At 61.1% G+C, this 22,692-nt stretch overlaps 1 protein-coding gene across 3 annotated transcripts in view; it reads left to right on the forward strand.

Moving 5' to 3' along the window:
• Positions 1-21,016, forward strand: part of OSBPL2 (oxysterol binding protein like 2) — a 39,916-nt gene extending 18,900 nt beyond the window's left edge. For 2 of the 3 annotated variants that reach the window (XM_021078215.1, XM_021078214.1), the window contains exons 4-14: positions 1,764-1,839; positions 6,489-6,623; positions 7,219-7,316; positions 9,850-10,032; positions 11,702-11,809; positions 13,078-13,167; positions 15,010-15,133; positions 16,751-16,879; positions 18,385-18,508; positions 19,465-19,555; positions 19,815-21,016. In XM_021078215.1, the coding sequence (XP_020933874.1) occupies positions 1,764-1,839; positions 6,489-6,623; positions 7,219-7,316; positions 9,850-10,032; positions 11,702-11,809; positions 13,078-13,167; positions 15,010-15,133; positions 16,751-16,879; positions 18,385-18,508; positions 19,465-19,555; positions 19,815-19,917 (1,261 nt within the window). In that variant the 3' untranslated portion in view covers positions 19,918-21,016. The remainder of the gene's footprint in view (positions 1-1,763; positions 1,840-6,488; positions 6,624-7,218; positions 7,317-9,849; positions 10,033-11,701; positions 11,810-13,077; positions 13,168-15,009; positions 15,134-16,750; positions 16,880-18,384; positions 18,509-19,464; positions 19,556-19,814) is intronic. The other variant, XM_021078216.1, reaches the window with a different exon arrangement.

Below are 22,692 nucleotides of genomic sequence, written 5' to 3' on the forward strand. Positions count from 1 at the left end.
CGCGTCTTCGGGGCGGGTCCCTCTGGACGGGAGCAGGGCCCTGTCCAGCCAGATTCCGAGACGCAGTGGCCCCTGCGTCCTCATCTCCTGACCCCCGTCCGCCAGTGGCAGGGGCTGCCTTGGTGTTGCTGGGCGCCCTTGCATTTGCCCGGGGCCTGGCGTCCGGCCAGCGCGGTGTTGTCAGCGCTTCTGCCGGCTGCGCGCAGAGCTGCCTTCCCTTTGGCCGAGTCGCCCTCTCACCCGGGAGGCCGGGTGGCGCCTTCGGGGCAGCGGGACCGCATTCCATTCTCCTCCTGCTGTGCTGCCCTTGTGCACAGGTGGGACCGCGCCTTCGCCAGCCGAAGGGAGGACACAGGCAGGCAGGTGGAGCCCCAGGGTGGTGGCAGTGGCTGTCCGCCCCATGCTGTTTGCATTTCAGCTCTGGAGAGCCCAGCCTCACTCCAGACCTGGGCCCTGTGCTTAGACCCAGTGTCTGCTTCCTGTTCCCACTTGGGGACTCGCCTGCCACCCCATCCCCCGGCCCGGTGCTCAGAGTGTCAGAGCACCTGCCGCCTGCTCATGTGGCCTGGACCCCCCCATCCTCAGGAATCGTCGCCCTCCTTCCCCGTCTCCTGCCCGTCCCCCAGACGTACGCGCTGGCCTCTGAGACGTGCCTTCAGCTCTCCTGTCCTCTGTCACAGCCTGGCCACCCCTCCTGAGCCCCCTGTCCTCCTTCCTTGCTGCTCCCCGCCCCAGCCATATCTCTGTGGCCCTTTCTTCTTGGTTTGGGCGGCGAGCTCTAAGGCCGCCTCGGGACAGGGACCTGCATCCTCACCTCTGCCGGGGGGGGTGGGGGGGGCGGCCCCTCTGTGGTCTCAGTGCCCCCAGCCGTCCCTGCGCCGGGGCCTGTCTGTCCTGCGCCCTGCGCCCCTTCGGCTCCTGCCTCCCCTCCCCGCTCCCCAAGAGGTCATCCGAGGGCCTCTCCCACCCCTCAGGGCGAGCTTCCTCGTTCTCGTGGCCGCTTGCTTTCCTGTTTTATCTCTGCGGCCTTGCCCTCCACTCCCTCCCACCCCTGAACACACAGCACGCCCCTCCCCTGCCATCCCCGTGTGACCCTCGGGGAGCACTCAGGTCACCTTCGTCCTGGGGACCAGGGTTAGAGCCAGGGCCATCCTGCCGCAAGTCAGAAGCCACCCGAGAGCAGCGGACACGAGGCTGGGACACGCTAGAGAAACGCCAGGGTGTCTTCTGGAATGCAGGCCCCATATGGCGGTGCCCTGGCCTCCCGCGGCCTCCGTACAGCCTGCCTCCCTCTGCCCCAGCTCCATCCCAGGCAGAGACAGTGCCTCGCACTGGTGTGGCCCCAGCCCAGCTGGCTGTGATCAGGGGTCTTGGTTTCAGCAGAAGACCCCCAAGAAGGAGCCCCCCCCTTAGGAAGATGAGCCCATGCTTCAGGGCTTAAGAGCCTGTGTCCGACCTCTGTGGTCCTGCTGCTGCCCCAGGCTGCTGGCACCTGGCTGCCCGGGGCGGGGCGGCCCGTCTCCCAGCTCCGTGGAGGAAAGTCGTCCTTCCCGGAGGCCCTGCAGACCCCCCACGCAGAGGCCTCCCTTTGGGCTTCGGCAGCAGGCTGGCCCTCTGCTCCTCCCCGGCCGCCAGCCTAGAGCAGCCTGGTGCTTGGGTAGAAGAGGAAACCTGGACGAAAATGGTCCCTGAGCAAATCCGTCGGCCGCGGGAGCGTCTCGCGTGGGCCGAAGACATTTGTGCCCCTCTGGTTGCCTTCGCAGGACGTCCCTGCCCGCCCCGATGTTCACGAGAAGCGACTTCAGTGTGTGGAGCATATTGAAAAAATGCATTGGCTTGGTGAGTTGGGGTGGACTCGCTTCGAAGCGGGCAGTTTAAACGCTTTCAGCGCCTGCGGACTGGTGGCACTGCTGGTGGTTTCGGTTGCGCTCTGCGTGTCTGTCGGCTGCGGGAAGGCGAGACGATGATACAGGTGGAGCAAGCGGGCGAGGGAGGTGGCGAAGGGAGCTGAGTCCTCATGGGCAGCAGGAGGCCCGCTGTGTAGGTCGGCTTCTGACGGAAGGGGTGTCACGCGGGCTCACCCCTGCCTCCCTCCGTGTTCCGTGCCGTGCTGTCATCACTGGCTTCGGATGATCCACCTGCCGGGGGGGCTTTGCCAGGGCTCCTGGCCACACTGAGCCGAGGGTGGGCCTGCAGGACCCACAGGACCGAGGCTCCGAGTCCCCCAGCCACCCAGCCTGGGCCTTAACAGGAGAGCTGGTCAGATACTTAGTGTCCAGATGCTGCAGGCCTTTCCGTCATGGTCCCTCCGGACTGGGAGCCCGAGCTGGTCCTTCTCAGGAGGGTGGCGTGCTCCTGCCAGCTGTCTGGGCGTCCTTGTCCCCGGCCAGCACTTGGGGACTCAGACTCGGGTTCTGTGGGCTACAGGTGCGCTGCACCCCTTCCCAGACGGTCCTCAGCCCGGGTGCCGTTCGTTTACGTACGGGTCCCTCCCACCAGCCCTGCCGAGAAGCATTGATTTTGTTTTGTTTATTTCCGGCCGCACCCGCGGCATATGGAAATTCCTGGGTCAGGGATTGAACCTGGGCTGCAGTGAGAACCTGCACCACAGCCGTGGCGACACTGAACCCTTCACCCGGCACGTGCCCCACAGGGCAGCTTCCAGCCCAGGCTTCTAACGCATTTATTTTTCACCCTAACCCATTTCCCCAGAGGAAATTTCAGCACTTTCATTTATATATTTTTTATTGTTTGGTTCCGTCTGCGGCATATGGAAGTTCCTGGGCCGGGGATCAAGTTGCACCACACCAGTACCCGAGCCACCGCGGTGGCAATGCCAGATCCCTAGACTGCTGTGTCACACGGGAACTCGGTCACCCTTTTATTTTGAAACAACTTTATGTAAAGTCGCAGACTCGGGCAGTGAGTCCTGACCCCTCCACCCAGCTTCCTGTAGCGGTGACATCGCGCGTGTGAAGCACGGCGTTCACCCGGGGCGCTGCTGCTCACCCGGCGCGCGGGGCCCGGCTTTCCCGGTTTCCCTGAGGACCTTTCCCTAGAGGAGGGCGTGTAGAGACCCGATGTGGACGCTGGGTGGACGTGAAGCTGCCGCAGCGTCCCTGCTCTAGGAAAACCTCGCTGTGCACCTGACCCTGCCCGCACCCGTCCGGGATCTGTGCACGGCTGTGGCTTTTCAGGGCGCCATGTTCGGGAGTGTGCACTGGAGCTCTCTCCTCTTAGCTTTTGACTCTGTGCACGATTCCGGTGGTGACAGAAGTCTCTCTGGGCATATGATGGGCTCAGAAAGCTACTGGGTCTTAATTCTCCAGGGTCGAAAACCAAGACGTCCTTTGGCAGTGATGTGGTTCCACGGGCTCCCCAGGGGCCGCCGGCGGGGGCTGGCTTCAGCTGTGGCAGTCGGGGCTGGCCGTCCTCAGCTTGCAGGGTTGCAGCCCCGTCCCGCGGCCGTCCACACGTCCCGGGAGGCAACGCGCCCCTCTTCAGCACTCCCCAGCTCGCTGGGATGGCCACAGGCTGAACACAGAGAGGACCCCTGCCCCCGCCGCCCCACCACAGCCCCCACTGCTGACGGTCACGGCCACATCTCCACCGCCTCACCTCCACTGCTTACCCTTCACCGCTCTCCTCCAGACACCTTTTCACTTGTAAATTTTTTTTTTTTTTTTTTTTTTTGTATTTTCTAGGGCCACTCCCATGGCACATGGAGGTTCCCAGGCTAGGGGTCGAATCGGAGCTGTAGCTGCCGGCCTACACCACAGTCACAGCCACGCTGGATCCGAGCCACGTCTGTGACCTACGCCACAGCTCACGGCAACTCCAGATCCTTCGCCCACTGAGCGAGGCCAGGGATCGAACCCGCAACCTCGTGGTTCCTAGTCGGATTCGTTAACCACTGCGCCACGACGGGAGCTCCTAAGTATTTCTTCTTGTGGCTAAAGGATGAGGATTCTTTTGAAGCATGGTCACAATGTACTGTTTTCCTACTTTTAAAGGTAGCATTACTCTCGACATCCTGCAGTATCCACCCCGGGCTCATGCCCAGTGGTCTCCGTGTCCTCCTGTGTGGGCCGTGTCTGTGGGGGGCTTGCTTGGATCCTGCCTCACGACACCCCTCGTCACCTTCTTCTGAGTTGGAGCTGCCAAGGGTCGTGGGGACCCAGTGGTCCACCAGGGCTTCCACGGTGGCCGGGAATGTTTCCGTCGCGAGAACGTGCCCTTCTCTGCTGTGAGTGGGGTCTGCGTAAGAGTCGGGGCCACTCAGAGGTTCCCCTTGGCTCCCTGGCGTCGCCCAGCATGACTGGATGTCCAGCCAGCCCAGGGTCCGGCCCCTGGGATGTGCCCAGTCCACAGGTTTCCACTGGGCAGGGAGAACCTCTCCAGACTGGCCCGGGTTCCGTTCAGAAGATGCCCGTGCCCATCCCGTACCTTGCTGGTCCAGGGAGAGAGCTCAGGGCCCAGCTCTGCCCGGGGAGGCCACTGGATTGGTGGTCTTCTTTCTAGGTCTTTCCCGGGGAGACGGCGATGCTTCTGGTTTCGGACGCCAGGACTCGTCCAGTCTTTGCCGTCTCCTGTCCGCGTCCCTTTTCTCCCACACTGACAGCCGCAGTTTCTAGGACGCAGGAGATGAGGGGCTCGACGCATGACGGTGCGGGAGAGCAGGCTCCGCACCACAGACGGGGTCGCCGACCCGAGCCTGTCCCTGGTGCTTGTCCTTGTCACGGTGCTTTAAATCCTCAGTGGAGGCTCTGCTCTTGGTGATTTGCCCCAGAGGTTGTTCTAAATTGAATTTTGTTTTAAAATGACAGGTACAGGAGTTCCCGTCGTGGCGCAGTGGTTAACGAATCCGACTAGGAACCATGAGGTTGCGGGTTCGGTCCCTGCCCTTGCTCAGTGGGTTAACGATCCGGCGTGGCCGTGAGCTGTGGTGTAGGTTGCAGATGCGGCTCGGATCCCGTGTTGCTGTGGCTCTGGCGTAGGCCGGTGGCTACAGCTCCGATTCGACCCTTAGCCTGGGAACCATCATATGCAGCAGGAGCGGCTCAAGAAATGGCAAAAAGACAAAAATAAATAAATAAATAAATAAATAAATAAATAAAATGACAGGTCCAAAGTCAGACCTCTGCAACGAGGTAAATTCCAAGAGTCTGTCCCCGCCCCGGGCCCTCCCTGCGGTCTCCCTTCCCCTCGAGGCGACCGTGACAAAGCGTTCCGGCCGCTCGTTCCGGCTGCTCTCTCTGTGTGGCAGAGGGCTGACCGCCTCGTCTCCTCCGTTCCGCCGGGAACCAGAGGCTTCTCTGTCTGTTTTCCGCTCCACCACAGCCCCGTGTGAGCGGCTTCCCGGTCTCTTGGTCACTGCGTTTTGGTTGACGAGCCACGGCCCTACTGTCGGATGTTTGGGTCACTTCTCGCCCTTCGCTGGGCTTGTTGGAGGAACTGTGGGTCAGGTTCCCGGACGTGGGACGCAGGGGGCGTGCAGGGTTGCTGATGGCCCCCTCCCCAAACCTGCGCCGTGTTTACTCCCACCAGCAGGTGGCGGGGCCTGGCTCCGGCAGCCGCGCTGGTGGGGCGGGGGCTGCAGGTTTGGGGGTTTGCCGCTTGAGCGGGTGTCCAGTGGAATCTCCGTGTGCTTTCTTGTTTCCTTTCTGCCGACGCCAGCAAGGCCAGCAGTTTCTTTCCCTCCCTCTCCCTCCCTCCCCACCCCACCCCTTCACACTCTGGTGCTTCCATGACATAGGGTTCGGTTCCTGGCCTCGCTCAGTGGGTTAAGGATCTGGAGTTGCCTTGAGCTGTGGTGTCGGTCACAGACGTGGCTCAGATCCTGCGTTGCTGTGGCTGTGGTGTAGGCCAGCGGCTGTAGCTCTGATTCGACCCCTAGCCTGGGAGCCTCCATATGCCGTGGCTGCAGCCCTAAGAGAAGCAAAACCAAAACAAAGCAAAGCCAAGCTGTCCAGCGCGGCTCAGCCGTGCTTCTGGGAAGGACCTCTGCCTCTCCCAGTCCCTTAGAGCCCCAGCCGCCAGCCCCAGCTCTCAGGGGCCCCTGAGCACCTCCCTGGCTCTCCCTGCACCGTGAGCTGTGTGAAGGCAGGGCTCATGCTGGCCTTGCCCGCCCGGTACCCGAGAGCAGGGCCGCAGTAGGACACCCACCTCGCCCTTGGGGGATGGTTTCCAGCGACGCCTTAGGACCCCAGAGGCTGCATGAAGAAGGCACTGCAAGTGGCTGGTCTGGGTGCTTCCTGCAGGCTTATGTGCCCCAAGCATGGGAGTTGGGTGGTGGGCACAGCACCCTCTCCCACTGGCAACAGAAGTGGAGCTGCTGGAAGGGTGGCGGCCCGACGCCCAGCCAGGGCTCACCCCCAGGGCCTTTAAAATCGTAGCCAGAGCAGCAGCTGCTGCCCCAGAAGTTTGCTCGGAGCGGGCGGGGCCTGGTGTCGGGGAGCCTGCTGGTGACGGGCATTTGCCGCCCGCAGGAACTGTCCAGAATCACCATGCCCATCGTCTTCAACGAGCCCCTGAGCTTCCTGCAGCGGATCACCGAGTACATGGAGCACGTGGACCTCGTCCACAGGGCCTCCCGCCAGCCCCAGCCTCTGGAGAGGATGCAGGTGGGCGCCGGGCGCCACGCTCGCTTGCTCCGCCTGTAACTCTCAGTGAGTGGCCACCACCCGGCTGCCACGGGGTTGCAGGGCCTGGGCTGCTCAGCCGAGGGCCGCCTGGGGGAGGGCCCGGCACAGCTCACACTGACCTTGGGGCGCTGTCCTGCCCACAGCTAAGGCACGTGTCCCCGGGGGCACGTCCTCCTCAGGCGTCTTGAGCCTCTGCACCTGCAGGGGCTGGGGGCGCAGCTCTCGGGTCCTGTCGGCGCCACTGCCCGTGCGTGAGCATGTGTGCGTGCGTGTGTGTGTGTGTGTGCATTGAGTGTATGCACTGCATTGTGTGCATGTGTGTGCATTGCGTGTGTGTGTGTGTTGCATGTGTGTGCATTGTGTGTGTGCGCGTGTGACAGGCCTGCGAGGAAGGCCCCGGCTGGGGGCAGAGAGCAGAGTCCTGAGCTCGGAGACCCCGAGGAAGTGTGGGTGACAGAGCGTTTCCCCAGAAGTTCTGTGGCTTAAACGTGTCCCCACTGGGAGACGGACACGTCGCAGAGTGAGTGTTGGGGCCGCCCTCGGCTCCCTCTCACTGGCCCACGCTCCTGTCCAGTCCGTAGCTGCCTTCGCCGTCTCGGCCGTGGCATCCCAGTGGGAGAGGACCGGCAAGCCGTTCAACCCGCTCTTGGGAGAGACCTACGAGTTAATCAGGTAAGGGGCCTGGGGGTGGCCTGGCACGCGGGTTCTGTGCCCCCGCTGGGTCCTCCACGCCGAGTCGGGCCGCGGGGACGGAGGCGTTCGCTGCAGGAGGGCAGGTGCTGCGCTGCGGGTGTGACTGGCGGAGCGGGGCCCTGGGGGAAGCCGGGCTGGAAACCCAGGGGCACGTCCGGTCCGGGCCGAGAGGAGCGCACGGGCATCTGCTCGCCGGGTGCTTGAGTTGGAGCCTTTCTGCGCGGGGCTGGACCCGCAGCATCGTTCCTCCTCCGTAAGTGGGACGGCGGGACCGGGCGAGCGGGGAGCGTGCTTGATCTGCGTTCCCGCCCGTGGTCTCCGAGTGTTGTGCGGGCTGCAGCTGCCCCGGGGGAGGGAGCGGTGGGCCCGGGGCCGGCGGAGCCGCCGCGGAGCGGAGGGTTGCCAGTGTGTGCCAAGGCCTGCGTGTCGGCACTGGGTTTGGCCTCGCGGAGGAATCGCCAGCCTGGCGAGGCGGGCGGCCCGCGCCGCTGCAGGCGGCCTCTTGGCGGGTGGGAAAGCCGCATGCGTGTCGCCTTCGGATTCTGCCCCTCGCGGCTTGTCCTGGACGGGCGGCTGCTGGCCCCTTCTCCCCGTCCTAGTGCTCGACTCCCCAACTCCCCGCGGCCGCTTAGTGTGGCACCGCGGGTGGAGTAGCCGTGCCCAGAGCTGCTGCCTTTGCCAGGCTGGGCGGGTGGGAGAGGGCGTGACGCCTGCTGCCCGCGGGCTTCTTTGTAAAGGACGGACGGGTTCAGGGGGTGGCCGTGGGTTGTGGCATGAGTCGCCGCGAGCGGGACCTCAGAGCGCAGCCCTGCTTCTTCAGTTTAGAGGCGGGAAGCGGAGGCCCAGGTGAGGGAAGGACTTGCCCTGAGAGTCACTTTTTTTTTTTCTTTTTTCTTCTTTTTCACAAGCCCTTGTGTCGAGGGCTGGCTTTCAGTCGGTCGCAGCGAGGGGGCTGCTCTGCTACGACTGAACCCGGACCCAGAAGCAGGTCGGCTCCGATGGCTGAGCCCCAGGTTCCTCACGAACGTGCCCGGGAGTCGCTCTTAACGGGGCCATTTCGTCGTGAATTCAGTTTTCCTCTTCCTTAGAGGCTTCCCTTGAGCAGCAGTTGCCCGCCCCCCACCCGTCAGCACGCCTCCAGGCCAGTGGGCGAGATGCCGACCTGGTCTAGCTGTGAGCCAGTCATTAGCATTTCAGTTTATTAAAAGCACCTTTGGGCCTTCCCACCATGGCGCAGCAGAAGCAAAGCCAACTAGGAACCATGAGGTTGCGGGTTCGATCCCTGGCCCCGCTCAGTGGGTTAAGGATCTAGCGTTGCCATGAGCTGTGGTGTAGGCTGGTGGCTGTAGCTACACCACATTTGACCCCCAGCTGGGAACCTCCATAGGCTGCGGGTGCGGCCCTAAAAAGCAAAAAAAAAAGAAAGCATCATTGAAAAATCAGAAATCAAAGCATCATACGATGAAGTTCTAGATGGCACAGTGTAAGCAAGGGGATTACAAGTGTACGGACCACCCAAGACGCTGGCGGCAGCGTGTCGCCCCCCCACCCCCACCCCCCCCCCCCGCCCCCGGCAGTGCTTCATCTTTTTTCCGGAATGTCATTCAGGTTCCTTCTCCCTAAACTCGGGCGGACTTCGCGAGTCTGGCCCCGAGTCCCGGGCGCGCTGCGGGCGTGTGCGGAGAGGAAGCCGTCTTCCTGTTTGGGGAGCGACGCCAAGTCTAGTCCTTCCCCAGCGTCTTTTGTCCTCCGAGATTGCTCTTGGATAACTAAAAATAGCGCTTTCTTTTGTTAGACAAGTGTTCATTTTGTAGATTACACACCTCGGTAGGCAGCCTTTCAAAACCTAATTTTTCAACTTTTCTTCCTCTCTAATGACTAGAAATTCTGATTCCAGTTAAGTTAGTAATTATGTGGTTTAGCTTTTATCATTTTTAATGACTTCAGCTGTGGGTGTATTCATAGTTCTGGAACAATTAAAAACTGACATTTTTGTTGAAAACGGGAGTGTGCTGAAACTCCTGTTTCCTGGCCAGGAATATCTTGGGGCGTAAGACCCTGCGTCGCAACAATCCCAAGAGCCTTGAAAGAGCCTTGAAAGGAGGCGGGGAGGCCGGGCGGTGGGAAGGCCCTGCGCGGGGGTCGCGGCCAGCTGGCCTCCTGCGGGACTAGGGTGGCGCTCCGCTGTCAACCTCCGGGTCGCTGGTTCTCAGAGGTCCGGGTGGAAGGCTCCACCCTCTGGCTTGTCCTGTGTGTCACGTTGGCCCCGGGGCGCGCTGTGTGTGTGGGGGGTCAGCGTTAGGCCCCATGAGACCCCGGAGAGCAGTGTTGGCAGCATGCGTGTCCCCTGATCCCAGCGCCCCTCCCAGACTCAGCCCTGCCCGCGGGTGCCCTGAGCTGCGTGTGGGTCACCGACGGGCCGGCGGCTGGCCGGCCTCGCTGGGCTTCGCTGTCGTGCGCGAGGCCCTCACCCTCCCTCCTGCTCCCTTCTTCTCCTTGTCTGTGTCCCTAGGGAGGATTTAGGGTTCCGATTCATATCCGAGCAGGTCAGCCACCACCCCCCCATCAGCGCCTTTTACTCGGAGGGCCTCCGCCAGGACTTCCTGTTTCACGGCTCCATCTACCCGAAGCTCAAGTTCTGGGGGAAGAGCGTGGAGGCCGAGCCGCGCGGCACCATCACGCTGGAGCTTCTCAAGTAAGTGGGGCGAGGCGCCTGCCGGGGGGTGGCCCTCCCCGAGGAGAGCGCTCTGCAGGTCGCACGGCTGGTCGTTCTCTCCCGCGGGTCCCAGCGTCGCGTCGGCATCTCCTGCTGTGCGGGAGCCCCAGTTCAGCGGCTTCAAAGGACCCGTCTGTGGTGTCTGAGCACGAGGAATCAGAGCCTGGGGCTGGGGCTCCATCTGGGTCCCCGGTGGGCACAGCCGGATGGAGCGTCTGTCCCCAGCTGTCTTCCCTGGCAGCTTTCGGGGGCCTCCCCATAGAGCTACACAGACAAGGCAGGCATCGCCCAGAGCCAGGACCGGGGGGTGGGGGGTGGGGTGCCACCGATGCCGCCATGGCTTCCGTACCCAGATCTCAGGAGTAACCAGAGCCTTTACCACCTCTACGCATGTGCTGTTGGTCACAGACCAGCCCTGGGGGGTGGGGGGGTGCGGAGCAGGGCAGGGGCATAGGGTTGGGCTCCAGGAGGTGAGGGCAGGGCAGGCTGGCCTCTCAAGGCTGCCCACCACTATTACATCTAAACGCACCCCCCCCAAATTATAGAATTAAAAAAAAATCTTGGAGTTCCCGTCGTGGTGCAGTGGTTAACGAATCTAAGAACCATGAGGTTGCGGGTTCGATCCCTGCCCTTGCTCAGTGGGTTAAGGGTCTGGTGTTGCCGTGAGCTGTGGTGTAGGTTGCAGATGCGGCTCGGATCCCGTGTTGCTGTGACTCTGGTGTAGACTGGCAGCTGCAGCTCCGATTCGACCCCTAGCCTGGGAACCTCCATATGCAGTGGGAGCGGCCCGAGAAATGGCAAAAAGACAAAAAAAAAAAAAAAATCTAAATGCACCCACTCTGCTGCTCAGAGAACTTCAAAGCAGAATCCATTCAGTGCTGCCAAACTGCCACAGACACCATCCAGGCTGCGGGCACAGCAGGCGCCCTGAGGTGTGCGCCCCGCGAGGCTGGAGGGGCGTGGTCTCCCCGGTTCCCCCCCCCCCCCCCCGCCGGGACGGCCGTCCCTCTGTACCCTTGGCTTTCTCGGGGTGAGTCCCGGAGAACTGAAAACCCCCAGACCTCATCCGTGAGCGCCTCTGGGTTCCTGGGAAATGCAGGGATTCCCAGATATTCACCACCAGAACTGGGCACTGAACTGCTTTTTGCCCTAGTTGTGGTGCTTTGATGTGGCCTCCGGTGAGACGCGGTGGCAGTCTGCTCTCTGCATGATGCTGGGGTCTCTTCTCTCCTTGGGGAGGGCCCCTGGGGAGCGGGGAAGATGGGCAGGAAGGGGGGTCGAACCCCTGCACCCTCCCCTTGCCAGGCGCAGGGCCCCGACGGCCAGGGCCGAGGGGGGTGGGGGTGGCAGGTGCGGGCGCGGGGCCGTTCTGCTGGCAGCTTCACAGGGAACCTCTTGGCTTTGTCTCAGCGTTTATTACTTATTAACTTGTCTGGACATTTAAGTGGAAAGCCTTGTGGATGCTACAAAGGAGAGAAGCAGGGCATTTCAAACGAATGCTAACGAAGCGGCTGCTGTCGAGGAGTTCAAAGCAACCGGCCCTCGGCAGCGTTTCAGTCGGTCACATTGGACTCCGTCTGGCGTCTGCTCTCGAGGTCACGCGCGTCCCGGGCTGCTGGCCTCTGACCGCGCGTCCCGCGTCTTTCAGGCACAAGGAAGCCTACACGTGGACCAACCCCACCTGCTGCGTCCACAACGTGATCATCGGGAAGCTGTGGATAGAGCAGTACGGCACGGTGGAGATCCTCAACCACAGGTAGCCGGGCGCCTCGGGCCCCCCCGCCCCGCCTGGCCCGCAGCTCCGGGCCGCCAGGAGGCCCGCGGGCCGGGGTCCGACCGGCCCTGGTCGGCTGCGGTGGAGGTCGTCCTTCAGGCCCCGCGCTGCTGTTTCTTTGCGTTTCCGCACGAGAGTTAATTTCCCTGGCGTTGCAGTCAGCGCTCCTGAATCGTGCGTGGCCACCATGGAAGGCCATCAGCCGCTGAAGACACGGTGACACCCTCGCAGTCTGGCCCGGTGTCCCGCCTGCCGTGCTGATTCCTGGACGTTCACAGCTCGCTGGCTTTACTGATGTGTTTACTTAATCTGTCTTTTCAGGGCCACACCCGCGGCCTATGGAGGTTCCCAGGCCAGGGGTCAAATCGGAGCTGTGGCTGCCGACCTCCACCACAGCCACATCCCCAGCCACGCGGGATCTTTAACCCACCTGAGCGAGGCCGGGGATCGACCCCCGTCCTCACGGATGCTGGTTGGGCTCGTTAACCACTGAGCCACAGTGGGGAGTCCCTGGTTGACTTTAAAAAAATAAGATCTGACGCCTAGCCTGGGAACCTCCATATGCCGCGGGTGCGGCCCTATGAAGACAAAAGACAATAAATAAATAATTCATTAATGTGGCTTCATGTGGCACCTCAGTTCCCAGACCAGGGATTGAACCTTGGCCGCAGCCGTTGAAGCGCCCAGGCCTCACCACTAGACCACTAGGGAAATCCCTGTGTGGCTTTGTATTTTGGGGGATTTTGGGGTTTTTTTTTCTGTCTTTTAGGGTTACACCTCTGGCACATGGAGGTTCTCAGGCCAGGGGTCAGATCGGAGCTACAGCTGCCAGCCTCCACCACAGCCACAGCACCATGGGATCTGAGCTGCGGCTTGAGCCTACACCCCAGCTCATGGCAATGCCGGATCCCTAACCCCCTGCGCGAGGCCAGGGGTCAAACCCGCATCCTCATGGATACTAGTCGGCTTTGTTACTGCTGAGCCGCAGCGGGAGCTCGTGGCTTTGTTAACAGCCTTATCGAGGTATTTTTGCAAGTCATAAAATCCAGCTGGTCAGAGTGGACACCTGAGTGGTTTGAAGTGGGTTTACTGGCTAGTGCACCAGCCCTGCAGGGCTGCCCTGGGAGACGCCCATCCCTGGCCCTGGCGCTGCCCCCGCCCGGGCAGCCTCTAGTCTGCTCACTCTCTCTGGATTTGCCTTTGGGGGATGTCTCGTGCCGCTGTGTAGCTTGTGTCTGCTCTCCCTGCAGAACTGGAGACAAGTGTATACTTCACTTCAAACCCTGCGGACTGTTTGGAAAAGAGCTTCACAAAGTGGAAGGTCACATTCAAGACAAGAAGTAGGTCCGCGCGGGGGGTGGGTCCCGGGTGCCGTCCGCCGCCTGCCAGCGCCGCCCACCATGCAGTTGTTCCCGTGACATGTGCCCGCCTAGGGCAATTCACGACCCTTTCTGGTTTAGAAAAACGTTTCGTTACCGAGCACAAAGGGAAAGCAGGGTGCCGTGGGAGCGTGATGCCCGTGGGGCGGCGAGGCGGCCCGGCCGTCCCTTCCCGACGGTAAAGACGCGAGCGTGCTTTCTGCTGAGAACGTGGACGTGAGAGCCCTGCAGTCGCACAAACAGGGCTGGAATTTTAGAGCTTGCCCACGTGTCTCCTTCCCAATGCTGACGTCTGCCACGAGTTGTCCGGCAAAACCCAAGCTTACGAGTGTCATGCGCCTGTGACTTGTTCATTCCAGTCTGTAAATTGGGGGCTTTTAAGGTGTTTGTGAGCAGAGAAGTGGCCAGGAGTGTGGCAGCAGCCTTTGTGGGGGTCCCCCTCTGGGTGCATTGCCTCAGGTGCTTGCCTGCAGGCTCTTTTTTGTCAGGAAGTAATTTGGGCCACATCACGGCCTGAAAATTCTTCCCAGATCCTAAAAATGTATACTTTTTTCTTTTTTGCTTTTTGGGGCCGCAGGTGCGGCATATGGAGGTTCCCAGGCTAGGGGTCGAATCGGAGCTATCGCCGCCGGCCTACACCACAGCTCATGGCAACGCCGGATCCTTAACCCACTGAGCAAGGCCAGGGGTCGAAGCCACAGCCTCAAGGATACTAGTCAGATTCATTTCCGCTGAGCCGCAACGGGAACTCCCTAAAATGTAGACACTTTCACGTAGACTCGTTTCCAGGGTGAAACAGTAGGCGCTTTTGCTTGTCCCACTCCTCTGGGTGCCAGAAATTCACCTGTTCAGAGCCCTTCAAACGCCTTTAGACTAAGACGCTGACACTTGGCCTGTTGGAATAAGTTGGGCTTGGCCGCGGGCAGGACAGCAGTCTGGTTGCTGTGAGAGCAGCAGTGACCAGCGCTGAGTAGCGCCCCCTGCAGACTGGACCCACAGAGACCGTGGTCGGCTCCTGCCGGAAGGGGACGCCTTGTTTTTCCATCCCAGCCGGGCCTGAGCTCTTTGCAAACCCCGTGTCGCTTGCAGAGTCCACTGAGCTGCCTGCTGGTGGGGGACTGGCTGCCTGTCCCCGTCTGTTGGGCCTCCAGGCTGAGCCTGCGAGACACAGGGGCTCTCCCAGCACGTCCCGAGCCTGGCAGGGTAGCGTTTCCAGGGAGCGCGTGGCCAGCCGCGTCTCTCCCGGCTGGAAGAAGCAGAGGAAAGCAAGGGGTCCAGCGTGGCTGGCATCCTTCCTTTGCGAGGGGCTGCTCTGGAGAGTTCTCTCGAGGTTCTCGCTAAAGGAGGGATGCAGGCGGCGATGGAGGCGTGTCTGGGTCGGGCGATGGAGGCTAAGCAGACGGCATCCGCGGACGGCGGCAGGGTGTCTGCACGCCTCCTAGCGGAAGGGCTGGGGGACCCACGGTCCATGAACATTTGATGCCAGGCCCAGAGGGCACTGAGTTAACCGTCCGCAGCCCCTCTCGTCTCCTGCAGCCCGTCCTGCCCCCTTCAGCCTTCGCTACCTTCGTTTACTCTTCTCTGCTGTGGGCTAAGGCGTGTGAACAGCTAGTTGCAAATGCCATGAGCAGAGATGATAAAATGGAACTTTCGCCTTTGCGTTTGTGTCCAGCAAGATTCCAAATGTCTCAGTAGACATGCCCGGGGGGAGTTTACCCGATGGTCAAAGGCAGGCGCTTCGCCTTTGAATGGGTGGTTTATAATGGCTGTTACCCTGGTTGTAAAAATCCCCTCTGACTCCAGCAAAAAGAAGCTCTTTATGATCTATGGCAAGTGGACCGAGTGCTTGTGGGGCATAGACCCAGTTGCCTACGAGGCCTTCAGGAAGCAGGAGCGGAGAGGCGACCCCCCGAGGAAGGCGAAGTCGGTAAGGGGCTGGGCCGGCCAGCGCGTGTCCCCGGCGGGCTGCGCCGGTGGGGCCGGCAGGGACCTCCGCGCTGCTGGGGGCGAGCCCGGAAGCCTGGGCGCAGGCGGGCTGCAGGCTTGGGGATGGAGGTGCCTCGTGGCCCCCGAGGGGGAGGGTGGATCACAGGAATTGTCTCGCACCTGCTTGGCTGCCGGCTTCCAGGCGGGCGCGGGCTCACCTGCCTCCTGCTCCAGTGAGGCCGCCGCGGCCCCACGCGGTCCAGCTTCCTCGTGCTGCAGCCTCTGTCCCCGCGTCCGGCAGAGTCACGGGGCTCCTCGGCTTTCTTCTGGGTACTTGTTAATCTGCCTCCCGCCCACCGCTCCCCCACCCTCACCAGCTTAGACCCATTAACTGGCAGGTAGATGTCGCTTCCGTGTTGGCCGTCTGAGGACCAGGCAGGACCTCCGGCAGCAGGGCACGCGGGGCACGGAGGCTGTCCCTCGGAGCTCTGCAGTCCTGGCTCTCTTCAGATTGGTTCTTCCAGCTCAAACTAGACGTGAGCCTTCAAAAGAGGCACTGTCTCTTTCTAGATGATAACTTAGAGTGGACCAAACCTGACGTGCTCAAAATTTGCTTAACAAAATATTCAACCTTCACTTGGATTTTTAGTGTTTTGTTTTTTTAAATCCACACCCAGGGCATATGGAAGGGCTCAGGCCAGAGATGGAATCCAAGCCTCGGCTGTGACTTATGCCGTAGCTGCAGCCACGCCGGTCCTTAACCCATTGTGCCACAGTGAGAACTCCTGGTATTTTTTTTTTTTAGGGCGGCACCTGCAGCATATGGAGGTTCCCAGGCTAGGGGTCCAATCGGAGCTGTAGCCGCCGGCCTACACCACAGCCACAGCAACACGGGATCCGAGCCACGTCTGGACCTACAACCACAGCTCACGGCAACGCTGGATCCTTAACCTGCTGAGCGAGGCCAGGGATCAAACCTGCACCCTTTTGGTTTCTAGTCAGATCCGTTTCCGCTGCGCCACACCGGGAACTCCCGGAACTCCTCGTGTTTTTTACGTTGTGATATTTCACGAGGGCTGTTAGACACTCTTTTCTAACAGTGCGCTTTTCGACTTCAGAAAAAGTGAAGTTGCGATTAAAGCCGTACCGTGGAGTGTTAGGTCCGCTTAGTGACGGGTTTCGTGAGCTGGCTCAGCTCCGCTGTCCCTCTGGGGAGCCTCACGCTGAGTTTTGTGTGGCTGCTTATTGCCACCTGTGCTGTCGCGTAGCTCCTGTGGTCAAGGCGGAGTCCCTGGGCTGCGCTTGGCGTCACTGAGGTGGCTCCCTCCACAGCTGCTCGAGGGACCGCTCTCCTCTTCCTCCAGGTCCTGCCGATTTGGAAGAATAGGTAGCAGGTGTGTCTTTTTCTTGCAGCGGGTTCTCCAGTTAGGGCTTAGGGTAGGATGGCTGAGCCACCCCGAAGCCACCCCAAAGCCACCCCGAAGCCTCCCACAGCTGCCAGGCTTCCCCCGCAAGGACGGCGGGGCCCAGCTGCCCTGTCCCGGGGGCCCAAGCCTGGTCTGGGGGCGCTCCGGGAGCTGCCCCCCTCCAGCCACCAAAGCAGGCCGCTGTCTTTCAGGATGCCGACCCCGAGAAGGCTGACGGCGATGGGGCGGACACCGTGCCCGGGGCTCAGGAGACGGTGCAGGTCATTCCAGGCAGCAAGCTCCTCTGGAGGGTCAACGCCCGGCCCCCCAACTCCGCCCAGGTCCGTGCCCGCCCCGGCCCGCCCCCCGCCGTCCCCATCACCTGAGGGCCCCTGCCCTTGTAGAGGAGCCAGGGCCGAGCCCCGCCCCACCCCCAGCGGACCCGGGGTGACACATTAGCACGCGACCCGGTTACACCTCAAACCCTCCACGTCTGCGTCTGCACCAGCTGCGTCTTACGGGAAGGGTCTCCCAACGGGTTTTGAGAGATCGTCTTTCTGGCTTGTCAGTGAGGTGCTTGATCGCATTTTGATATTTCTTTCTTTCCTTTTTTTTTTTTTTTTGTTTTATGTTTTTTGTTCTTTCTAGGTCCGCACCCACAGCATATGGAGGTTCCCAGGCTAGGGGTCAAATCGGAGCCATAGCCACCGGCCTACACCAGAGCCACAGCAACTTGGGATCCGAGCTGCATCTGCGACCTACACCACAGCTCACGGCAACGCCAGATCCTTAACTCACTGAGCAAGGCCAGGGATCGAACCTGCAACCTCATGGTTCCTAGTCGGATTCGTTAATCACTGAGCCACGATGGGAACTCTGATATTTATTTCTGAAAATTACACTTATTTATAATTTGTGTTACATATAAGTTTATTTTATTACGTAAGTGATGTATGATATATAAAAATAATTATGACTATAACATGGTATAAGTCATATTTTAATATATAATTTTATGTTATTTCCATATAAAATTCATATACTGTGCACTCAGCATTCTCTATTGTCTCAACCTGTAAAGAAAACACAGCCTGTGCAAAGTCACAACCAAAAGTTCACGGACAAATGCATTCCCTCCGCACAGCCGCCGTTACCACTTTAGTAGAGTGCGGAATAGTGTAAAATAATCGGGAAAAAGCTCAGGTTAAAAAGCCCTGCTCTTCCCTCCCCGCCTGGCTCCTTAGCGGTGGGTGAGCTGGCGCAGGCGGGCCCAGGCCCCTGGGGCGGAGCTGAGTGCAGGGCAGGGAGGTCTCAGCGACAGCAGTGGCCTGACGGGGGAGGGCGTGCTGGCCTCCGTGCTGGGGGGCTGAGCGGGCCTCCCAGGGATGCAGAACCTGGGGGCAGCAGGGAGGGGGGCTGAACGGGGGCAGGGGTGCGGCCAGGGCCCCAGCAGGGGCTCCACGGTTGCTCTGCAGGATGTGGGCACCAAGGGGTCATTGGAGCATTGAGGTGACCGGGGGGGCGGGGGAGGGGAGACCCGGGGTCTGGGCTGTTGGGAGGGGGCGCCCAGGGCCAGGGGCACAGGCCTGGGCAGCAGCTCCAGCCCTCCGCAGAGGCGCCTGGGATGGCGAGGTGAAGTCAGGGCGGAGGCCGGGCTCCCCCATGGGCTGGAGAGGAGGAGCCCCCCGGAGAGGGCCTCTCAGGGCCGGCAAGGACCCCCCCCCAGCCCCCGTGCCCTTGGCAGGAACGTCCCCAGTGAGCTTCTGACACCCTGCTGCTTGGAGCTGCGCCCGGTGTGCGCGGGGCGTGTCCCTGCCGGCGACAGGCTTGTGTGCTGTCCCCACAGATGTACAACTTCACCAGCTTCACCGTGAGTCTCAACGAGCTGGAGACGGGCATGGAGCAGACCCTGGCCCCCACGGACTGCCGCCTGCGCCCCGACATCCGGGGCATGGAGAACGGCAACATGGGTGTGTGGCCGGCCGGACCTCAGGTCTTCTAGAGAAGCTCTTCTCAGAGCTCCCTGGAGGCCTAGCGCTCAAGGATCCCGGGTCGTCCCTGCAGCGGCTTGGGCTGCTGCGCGCGTGGCCTGGGTTCCTTCCCTGGCCGGGGACTTCCGCGTGCCGTGGGTGCAGCCAAAAAAAACCGAAACAGAAAAGTGCTTCTCAGACTGTCTGTGGGGGAAGATTTTAAAAATCTCTAGCTGGTTTGCAAACCAATTCTTTGTAAATTGAATAGGATTAAATTAGTAGCCAAAAGAAATGAAAAAGAATACATACAAAATGCAGGTCTGCTAATTTCTTTTTCTTTTTCTTTTTTTTTGGTCTTTTTCCATTTCTTGGGCCACTCCCGCGGCATATGGAGGTACCCAGGCTAGGGGTCGAATTGGAGCTGTAGCCGCCTGCCTACACCAGAGCCACAGCAATGCGGGATCCGAGCCGCGTCTGCGACCTACACCACAGCTCACGGCAACACCGGATCCTTAACCCGCTGAGCAAGGCCAGGGATCGAACCTGCAACCTCATGGTTCTTCGTCGGATTCGTTAACCCCTGTGCCATGACGGGAACTCCTGCTAATTTCTTATTAGGCTCAGCAGACTGTAAGGTTACTTCCCACAAGCTGGACACATTGTTATTTGAGAGTCCCAGCGAGAAGGGCCCCAGACGCCTGTCTTGCCTGAGGGAGGCCCCTGGGTGGGGCCCCTCCCCGGGCCTGAGCCTCACCCGCAGCCCTGCACTCCTGCCTGGGTTTGCTTTCCTGCTGGTAGAATTGACTGTCTGTGGTTTGCTAACCTGAGTGACTTTGCGTGTGCGGTAGGGTGGGGGGGGGTGTCCCAGCTCCGCTTTCTGGCTGTCACCTCTGCTGGACGTGCACGGGCTGCCTGTCACCCCAATCCCTCACCCGGACCCCTGTGCTTGTACCTAGACCTAGCGAGCCAGGAGAAGGAGCGGCTGGAGGAGAAGCAGAGGCAGGCGCGGAGGGATCGGGCCAGGGAGGAGGCCGAGTGGCAGACGAGGTGAGGCGCCCAGTGGCCACAAGGGCAGTGGGGGGGGGCTGCACACACACCCTGGGGTGGGGCCCGAGTGCGCACCTGGGCTGAGCAGAAGGGATCTCTGTGTTCCGTGAGGTGGTGGCCAGCAGCCCTGAGCTGCCCTTAAAATGACCTGCGATGTGCCGATGCCTAATGAGAGGCCCCCGTCCTAAGGGGAAGAGAGGCCGAGGGCCCTGTCTCGTCCCCGTGGCCACTGGCTCCCTGACCGCCTCCTCTGTCGTAGGTGGTTTCACCGAGGCATTAACCCCCACACCGGCACCCCCGACTGGCTGTACACAGGGGGCTACTTTGAGCGGGATTTCTCAGGCTGCCCAGACATCTACTGAGGGCCCGGACTGGCCCCGGACCCGGGGACGGAGAGGCTGGACTCGGCCGAGCGGCTGTTCTGAGCTTCGGTCACGGCAGAAACTGCTGCTGGCGGGGCTCCATCCCTGGCTGAGGACTTCATTCTAATTAACCTGTGGTTGCCAAACATTTTCCTACTGGTGCGGTCTCTTCATACAGCTTCGCTTGGGTCATCGTGTTTCCGTTAAGGGTTGAAGAGGAAAATTCTTTGCGATTCCCTTTTGTGTGACAGGCCGGGCCGGGGCTGAACGGGCCAGCAGCGCCTCCGCATCTGAGTATAAACAAGGGAAGCAACAGGAGAGGCTCGGCCCGCTCCTCTCGTGTGGGGCAGAGGGTTTCTGAAAGTGTTTTAACTCGGAACCAGCAGCAGGAAAAGGTGGATCTTGAAAAAAAATCCCTCAAAGAGCTTTAGAAAGGCCAAGAATGGCTTCTAAGTCACAGGAGCACAAAAGCGAAGATTTGCAAAGCATCACATTGAGTGAGGTGGGAAGTTGTCAGATTCTGGGTTTTTCACCAAACCTCCCGTAATGTAAAGATTGCTTCTAACATATTTAAGTTAAAGCTGCTTGAATAATATTTTGCTGAAGAGCGAGAGATGCATTCATCGCCACGGGCACACGGTCCAAAACGACGCGTCCCCGTGACAGCCAGCCGAGGGCGACCGGAAACACTGACCCAAAGTCCCCAGACGGCTCCCGACCCTGACGGGAGCCGCCTCTGGCCACGTCTGCGCCTCTGGTCCCCAGGGCATCGCTGTCACTGCAGGCCGCGCCTGTGCCCGCAGCACCTGTGTCCCCGTCTTGCATGTTTGAGATGCGCGGGGCCCACATCTGGGCGCCCTGCTCCCCGTGGGGATGTCAGCTGTGTGGGTCCCTCCGCACACGTCTACACCCGGTGACTGGTTCCTGCTGTAGTCACGCCAACACCACGACCGTGGCAGAGCTCCCCGAAGGGAAGGCAGTCTGCGCGTGTGCCGTCATGCTCGCACGCAGCTGTATGGAGCGGGGGCTCCGCGAGCGGCCATCCTTGCGTGTCCAGCTTCCACATCACATTTGTAATTAAAACCCTTTTAAAAGTGAATCTTTGTTCTGAAAGCCTGGCTCTGTGGCTTTGGAAACTGGAGGTGTGGGGTCAGGGTCGAGTCCAAGAGCACCTGCTGGTGGCGCCCGAGGGGCTGCCAGCGCCGGGCAGAGGCCCCGAGGCGCACGGTTCTGGGCAGAGAAGAGGTTTTGAGCCGCCTGGTCGTTGGGCTGGCGAGCCCTCCGCCTGGCGGTGGGTCCCGCTCCAGGGGGCGGGGCTGGAAACGCGGCGGGGGCTCGGGAGGCCCCAGGTGGTCTGACCAGTCCAGGGATGAGCCCCTTTCTCGCCGCGGGGTCTGCGTTTCCAGCCCCCCCCAGCCCCGTCCTCCATTGGAGACAGACGGGGCCTTGATGCGCCCAACTCAGGGGCAGGACGGCCGATGACACCAAAGCACGGTCACCACGACTCTTTCGCCACCGTGCCTGCTCGCTCGGGAAAGCCGCCGCCTCGGCTCCGTCACCTTGACACCCGGTGTGTCAGCGTGTTCCCTTTCATAAAGACTTTTCAGTGGAAGATGTTTTTTATTTTTATTTCTTTCTTTTCTGAGGCTTATGGGGTTCCTGGGCCAGGGGTCAGATCTGGGCCGCAGTTGTGACCTCCGCCACGGCGGCAACGCCCCATCCTTAACACCCGGCGCCGCAGCCAGGGGTCCAGTCTGCACCCCGTGCTCCAGGGATGCCGCCCACCCCCTTGTGCCACAGCAGCACCTCTGGAAGATGCTGTATTATTTTTGTCTTTTTAGGGCTACAACCATGGCGTATGGAGGTTCCCAGGCTAGGGGTCCAATCAGAGCTGTAGCCTCTGGCCTACACCACAGCTCACAGCAACACAGGATCCTTAACCCACTGAGCAAGGCCAGGGATCAAACCTGCGTCCTCATGGATGCAGGTCAGATTTGTTTCCGCTGCTCCACAAGGGGAACTCCCAGCAGATGCTTTTAAAGGATAACTCTCCATGGCCCTTGGGTTTGGCCCCTTGTGGAAAGTGGTGGCCTGGTCGTTGGCCCCCAGATTGTGACTCTGGTTCTGACTGGGACCTGGTGCTTCTTAGAGCAGTCCTGTCGCTCAGAACCTCCTTGTGGACTGGACAGTAGAGCACACACTTCATCATCCTTTGATTCTGGGGCCCCTGAAGCTCGGAGTCAGTTACACGCCCGTGGACTTGGCACCATTTCCCCAGAGCCATGAGGAGCCGGGCAGAAAACACCTCAGGGCACGTTTCGTGGAAGACGAAAATGTCACTGCCCGCTGGCGCCAGCCAGGCTTTGCAGGCTACCTGGTGCCGATGGCCGGGTCTGGGCCACTGAACCCCAGGTCTGTCCCGGGCGGGGTGCCGCTCTCCCAGGCGGGGTCAGGGGTCGGGCCTCAGCAGCCCTGGCAGTCTCCTCGCTTGTCCTGACACGTAGCGGAGAAGCAGGCCCTGCCGCACGGGGTCCCCGTGTCTGCCCTCCGGGCTGCGGCAAAACCAGAAGCCTTCAAGGCTGGCCGTGACCGTGTGTTGTCACAGCCTCCACGATGAACCGGAGCCAGAGCAGCGCTGATGGTTGTGCGGCCACCACGTCCCTTTCCGACTCTGTCTCCAGGACGCTGCTGTGCTCAGGATCTTCCCGACACACGGGAGGCATCCAGCGAGGTGGCCCCGCGTGAACAAGGGGCCAGCCATCCCCTGGCCCTCTG

Source organism: Sus scrofa, chromosome 17 (assembly GCF_000003025.6).
Source record: "Sus scrofa isolate TJ Tabasco breed Duroc chromosome 17, Sscrofa11.1, whole genome shotgun sequence".
Classification (NCBI taxonomy): Eukaryota; Metazoa; Chordata; class Mammalia; order Artiodactyla; family Suidae; genus Sus; species Sus scrofa.